The sequence below is a fragment of the Bos javanicus genome, chromosome 28 (assembly GCF_032452875.1).
Source record: "Bos javanicus breed banteng chromosome 28, ARS-OSU_banteng_1.0, whole genome shotgun sequence".
Classification (NCBI taxonomy): Eukaryota; Metazoa; Chordata; class Mammalia; order Artiodactyla; family Bovidae; genus Bos; species Bos javanicus.
In genome coordinates, this window is record NC_083895.1 from 7151658 (window position 1) to 7158700 (window position 7043).

General features: G+C 39.8%; 1 protein-coding gene across 1 annotated transcript; it reads left to right on the forward strand.

Moving 5' to 3' along the window:
* Positions 1-1811: 1811 nt before the first annotated feature.
* LOC133240307 (microtubule-associated protein 10) lies at positions 1812-4934 on the forward strand. Its single transcript, XM_061404839.1, has one exon. It carries the CDS (start codon positions 1940-1942, stop codon positions 4676-4678), a length of 2739 nt encoding a protein of 912 aa, XP_061260823.1. The 5' UTR covers positions 1812-1939; the 3' UTR covers positions 4679-4934.
* Positions 4935-7043: the final 2109 nt, after the last annotated feature.

Consider the following 7043-nt stretch of genomic DNA (forward strand, 5'->3'; position numbering starts at 1 on the left):
TGTGAAGTCAAGTGGGCCTTAGGAAGCATCACGACAAACAAAGCTAGTGGAATTCCAGTTGAACTATTTCAAATCCCAAAAGATGATGCTGTGAAAGTGCTGTACTCAAAATGCCAGAAAATTTGGAAAACTCAGCAGTGGCCACAGGACTGGAAAATGTCAGTTTTCATTCCAATCCCTAAGAAAGGCAATGCCAAATAATGTTCAAACTACCACACAATTGTACCCATCTCACACACTAGCAAATTAATCCTCAAAATTCTGTAAGCCAGGCTTCAACAGTACATGAACCATGAACTTCCAGATGTTTAAGCTGGATTAAAACATGCAGAGGAACCAGAGATCAAATTGCCAACATCCATTGGATCATTGAAAAAGCAAGAGAGTTCCAGAAAAACATCTACTTCTTCTTTATTGACTATACCAAAGCCTTTGACTGTGTGGATCACAACAAACTGTGGAAAAGTCTTCAAGAGATGAAAATACCAGACCACCTGATCTGCCTACTGAGAAATCTGTATGCAGGTCAAGAAGCAACAGCTAGAATCGGACATGGGACAATGGAGTGGTTCCTAATTAGGAAAGGAATATGTTTAGGCTGTATATTAACACCCTGCTTATTTAACTTATATGCAGAGTATGTCATGCGAAATGACAGGCTGGATGAAGCACAAGCTGGAATCAAGATTGCCAGGAGAAATGTCAATAACCTCAGGTATGCGGATGACACCACCCTTACGGCAGAAAGTGAAGAAGAACTAAAGAGCCTCTTGATGAAAGTGAAAAAGCAGAGTGAAATACCTGGCTTAAAACTCAACATTCAAAAAACTAAGATCATGGCATCTGGTACCATCACTTCATGGCAAGTAGATGGGAAAACAATGGATACAGTGACAGACTTTATTTGGGGGGTGGGGGGGGGCTCCAAAATCACTGTAGATGGTGACTGATGTGATGCCGGGAAAGACTGAAGGCAGGAGTAGAAGGGGGGGCCGGCAGAGGATGAGATGGTTGGATGCCATCATGACTGGATGGACATGAGTTTGAGTAAGCTCCAGGGGTTGGTGATGGAAAGGGGAGACTGGCGTGCTGCAGTCCATGGGGTCGCAAACTGTTAAAGACAACTGACCTGAAGTGAGTAATAGTTTTAGTCCTAGTGTTTTTTTTTTTAAGGAATCTCCATGCTGTTCTCCACAGTGGTTGTATCACTTTGCGTTCCCACCAACAGTGTAAGAGGGTTCCCTTTTCTCCACACTCCAGCATTTATTGTCTAGATTTTTTTGATGCTGGTCTTTCTGACCAGTTTGAGATGATACCTCATTGTGGTTTGGATTTGAATTTCTCTAATAACGAGTTGTGCCTTAGTTTTGATGTACCGAAATCATTAACATAACTCTCCTATACCTGGATGTCTCATTGGCGATGTGCCCACACTCACTGTATGTGTCTCAGGGACTCCTCACTAAGACAGAGACCTCCATGCCACTTTAGCGCCATATCCTTATCTTTTGGGTAACCAGCAGCACAGAAGGCCGGTTGTGGACAATTAGCTGACTTGCTTTAGCCTGGAGATTGGAAAGGAAGCCCTGATTTACTTTTAATATTCCTCTGATAGATTTGACAGGCCTCCAAAATTGCATGGGACCTGTAGTGATAAAACGTGACTCGAACAACAACAACAAAAAAACATGCTTTTACTGCTCTCCCCACCCCGCCCCATTCATAGCTTCGGTATTATCATAAGCATTGTGTTTATACAAGTCTGGAAACCAAAGAGGTATAGTGAGAAGCCAAAATTCCCAGAGCAGCCGCATCTCGGACCTATCAGGGCGCCCTCTCAAGTCTCGCGAGAGAACAAGACAAGCGCCGGGTTTTCCCTGTTTCTCGCGAGAACGAAGGACTTCTGCTTTCAGCTCACAGCGTCTCCGGGGCAACAGCAATGGCGTCCGCGGTGTCTGAGCGGCTTTTCTCGCTGGAGCTACTCGTAGAGTGGGTATGCCTTGAAACCGGGCTGCCGCAGCCACCCGTAGTTGCGGAAGAGGAGCAAAAGGAGGAGGGAGAGGAAGCATCGCCGCCGCGGCCATCGCGCAGCCTGTGCCCCGCGGTGGCCTTCCGCCTGCTGGACTTCCCCACGCTGCTGATTTACCCTCCCGCCGGCCCCGCCGCCCCCGCCCAGGAATCTCGGCCTGGCCTGGTTAGCTTCCGTCGCGGCAAGTCCTGTCTCTTCCGCCTGCAGCCCGCCACCTTGCACCGCCTGCTCCTTCGGACCCCGCTTTACACCTTGCTGCTCCAGCTGCCCCCCGGACACCCGACCCCTGCCCCGCAGCTCCTGGGGGCCTGCAGCATTTCTCTGGCCGCGGCGGTCCGCAAAGTCCTGGGGTCCGCCGCCCCCGGCAGCTCCCAGAGTCATCGGGGAAGTTTCCCGCTGTGTAACCAAGACGGGGAGAGGATTGGGGACATTGCTCTGGGCTACCGCTTGAGTGATCTGGGAAGCAGCTTGTTGGGCCATCTGGAGCGGCCAGTCGCTTCTCCAGGAGGTGGAGTGGAGGGTATGGAGGTGCAGAAGTCAGTGGAGGTTAGCCCCCAAACCTGGCAGGAAAACCAGCAGCTGCAGCAGCCAGACTCAGAGCCAAGCCCAGGAGATGCTGATAAGCCTCTGGTGGATGTAAAAATCTCAAGGGCAGGGAAGGATTTGAAGGGAAGAGCTTTCCATAGCAAGGCTGACTCTGATTACACGGATTCTATGGAAAATGGCAAAACCAACTCCGATATGTGTTCAAAGGGTAGCAGTGAAAGGAGTGTTAGCCCCCCAAATCAAGAAGGCACAGAGGTGGAACTTGAAACTAACATAATTTGCCCTCCTCCTCTGTATTACACTCATTTGACTCAAGAAAAGACACCCCCTAAACAGGGTAAAATTACCATTGAGCCTCAAATTAATGCACCTGAGGAATGGGATGATGGTACTTTTCTGAAAGAAAACGTAAATCCCCCAACACATACTAATCCTCCAGAACATACAAATTCTGCAACAGGTGAGAGTTGTTCAGTGCTTATAAATCCTGCATCCGTTCAGGATACAGGAGCAAGTAATCAAACTACAGACCATCCTCCAACTGAACAAAATAGAATTAATACTATAAGGCAACTGCCTTTGTTAAATGCTTTGTTGGTTGAATTGTCCTTGTTATACAACCAACCCATGGCAAACCCTACTCATATACATCCTCACTTAGCCTGGTTATATAGAACTGAGGATAAGAAGTCACCAGAATCTTCGGTGAAATCCACCTGTAAATCTGAATCTAAAAAGGATAAGCTTTCTGTGGGGGAAAATGAGAAGTCAGTGAGTCTTCAGTATAAAAAGAACCAAACTGAAAACCTTAAGAAAGGTAAATATTTTGAAAAGAAAGGTGGTGCCCCCCCAAAAAGAGTTTCAAGGGGAAAACTACTTTATGGCTTAACAAACACACTTAAACTACGTTTAAAACAAACAAATCCTGATATATTAGTAGAATATGAAAAGAGAGAACAGTATAAAAAAATGCAAACACAAATGTTAGGTGCAAAACTCAGAATTCCATCATCCAAAGTTAAGATACTAAGTTTTGCTGAACTGTATCAGAAGCCACATGAACTGCCTAAAGATAAGTGTTTAAAATCAGATGCATCTTTCGCTGAAAATAGCAATACCTCAAAGCAAATTAGTGTAGTTGTTGATGACCCTAACACAACCACAGAAACTAAACTGAACTGTGCAACTGAAAAGACAGTTGATTGTGATGAAAATAGAAGCAATAATGGTTTTTTGGGAGAAATTTTGAGTCCTGCAAATTCTGTTGTCTCAGAAAGGTTTATTTGTACAAATACTTTGGAAGGAAAAGTATTTGGAAGGAAAAGTATCCAAAGTCCAGGTGTTTTCCAGCAGGTTGCAGTAGTTGACAGAACTGTAGTAGATAAAGAAATAGATGACAAGCAGGTCAAAATCATTGGTGATGACATTCTAACTGTTGATATCAATGAAAAGAATCCAAGTACAAGTAGTTGCTCTGAAAGCATCTCAGAACTAAAGTATTCAGATGACTTCACCAGTCCTTGCAGTTCTGAAGACACCAGCAGAATTTTACGAGCTTGTGATAGCAGTCCAGGCACAGAAAATCCAAAAAACAGTCAACATACAAGCACATCCAGTGAAACAAGATTGTCCATAAGGAAAAACAGCAGTGCAAAGAGTTCTATTCTTAGTCCACCTTTTTCAGCTGGATCTCCAGTACTCTCACATAAAAGATTTCCTGTTTCAAAGACTCAAGATAAAAGTCTGGAGGAAGCATCTTCCAGTGATTTCTCTTCATCACACTGGACTGAGGAAAAAGAAAACCAGAGAGACCAAAACAGTATGCGTAATTCTAAAGTTATAAAGCAGGATCATGACATCTCTGCTAAACCTAAAACAAGAACAGGTTGCAAGTCCTCAGAAAAAAGCCAGTCACCTCGGACATCTCAAGTGAGTTCTTACCTGCCTTCTAATCTGTCGGAACTAGAACTTAATGTTCTGGATTGCAGTACTTTAGATCACTTTGAAGAAGACTGTGATGACCTTGGTTCACTAAACATTTCCAAGCAATGCAAAGATATTTGTGAATTAGTAATAAACAAACTTCCAGGATATACAGTGTAAAAATATGTGCTTTTAAATAACATTTAATTTGTTTTATAATCTATGTGTACTGTTAGTGAAACAATTTTAATAGCCGTACATAATTTTTAGTACATAAATGTATGTGAATAATTCTTTTTCAGAATATAAGTGTTTGTCATTCCTTTGGGGTTTAAGTAAGATTCTACCACTAAATCTGACAAGATTGATCATGAGATGGTCTTATAAGTAAGATTTAAGTTGTTCAATCTTATAAAAATAAAAGTATCTTCCTAAACTGCCCCATTAAAGTATCCTAAAGCTGACTTCATTCACACCATTGAAAACAGAAGGCTAGTTAACAAAGATACCTTCAAATTTTAATGGAAATAAATCATTTAATGGATATAGAAGACTTACTGTTGAGAAGCAGAAAGGTACAAAAGAATTTAGGGTATAGCTACTGCAGTTATAAGGGGTTAACGTTTTATTTAGACATGAATTTTTTAGGGAAGTCTTCCAGGAACCATACACATTCCATATCTCTAATAGTTGAAATCCTTTTTATATGCTGTCATGGTGCTCTGTGTGCTTTTTTTTAAACCACAGTTTGTGTGGCTACTTGATTAATGTTTATCATATGCTACACTTAAGTTCTGTGATTGAAGGGACCATGTCTGTTTTGAGCAGCAATATGGTCTTAGTGTCTGGCACAGTCTCTGGCATATGGCTGGGGTGCAATAAAAGCATTTGTTGAACAAATAAGTGATGGCCGTACACTTAACATACCTAATGAGAGGGATTGGAATTAAGCAGTAAAACGAGCAGAAACCTAAAAAATATCCTACTTGGATACTGGTTATTTAACTATAGTACTTTTGTTTTGCTGAAACACCTCTCGGTGTTCTCTGAAGTATTTGGAGAAGGGAGCTGAAAAAGGAGTCTTCCTATACAGTTTATTGTATAGAAATTCAGTTTATTGTCATTTCAGCTTATTCAAGTTATTTTTAATGTATGATAGTTTATTTCTATGAAATCTAGTGATCATTTCTTTATAACTTCTTCCATTGGTTTTATATTTAGATCTTATTCTGTGTGCAGATATTTACATGTGTTTTCTTCTGTGTTATATTTAAATTTTACACTTAATTTTTAATATAGCTAATACTTTTGGATATATGAGGTGAGGCCCTAATTTTCCTAAGTAATTAAATAGTTATGTAGGTATTATCTTGACTGTTCATAACAATAGAATTTAGTTAGATGGTGAGATGAAGAGACTATTTTGAGGAGCAATATGAATAAAGAATAATGATGGGAATGAACACAATGCTACAATGTACACATAGGACTGAGAAGACATTATGTTATCTTGGTTAAAATGGTAGTGTCACACTACAGAGTGGTAGAAGAAGAATTTGTTGAGTAAGAAAAAGTCCCAGATTGTAGGAGCTTCAAATGCCAAGCATAGTCGTATAGTCCTAAGCAGTAAAAACAGTATTTTAATGTATAAGTTGAATATCAGTAAGTAGTCATGACATTTTGAATATTTTAAATTATTGAAATAAATTTTTAGAGGTCCAGAAATTATACCAGTGAAAATTTTGGAGTATGAAATGTTTTTAATGGCTATGATCTTACTTTTTTGGTAAATATAAAACATATAGTGTTTCATTTCACAAAATCAAGCTAATTTACTGGTAGATGCTGTAGCTGACTATTCAGATGACATCAGTTTGGCCTGTAAATTGTTAGCAAGTTTTCATTATCATGGAGGAAACAGAAAATATAAGCAATATTAGAATAATCAGAGAAATAATTCTTTAAAAACTATTTGCGAGTAAATTGTTGTGTATGATGAGAATGGGTAAGGGAAATGATGAATTCAGCATATTTAAGGTACAACAAAGACAAAAGAACTTTAAATTACAAAATTGAGCAGCTAAATAAGCTTCTCTTTGAGTTATTCCATAAACACCTATTTCTAGAATTGTGGAGGTGGTGGTTTTTCTAGCTTAATTCTAACGAAATACCTGTTTCATGTATTTAGTACTTCCTGTTTGAATCCTATATTCAAATTGTACTTCATGTTTTAATTCTAAAATTTGTAAACTTAGTACTTTAAGAATGTCATAATAGATACTACTCCTGAAGCCTTAATTATCTCCTTAAATTACTTAAAATCATTGAAACATGAAATAGTTGTTTTAGATTAAAAATGAAAAGAGAAGGATCCAGGAAGTCTTGGCTCACAAACTGTCATTCTGTACAAGGATCTAGATATTTTAATCCAAATTAAAACATAAATAGCCTGAAGGATGGGTATATCTCTCGGTCCAAGGACAGTTTATGATTAGGCAAATATAAATATTATGTATCTAATAGATGTAAGTAGTATTTATCTTAC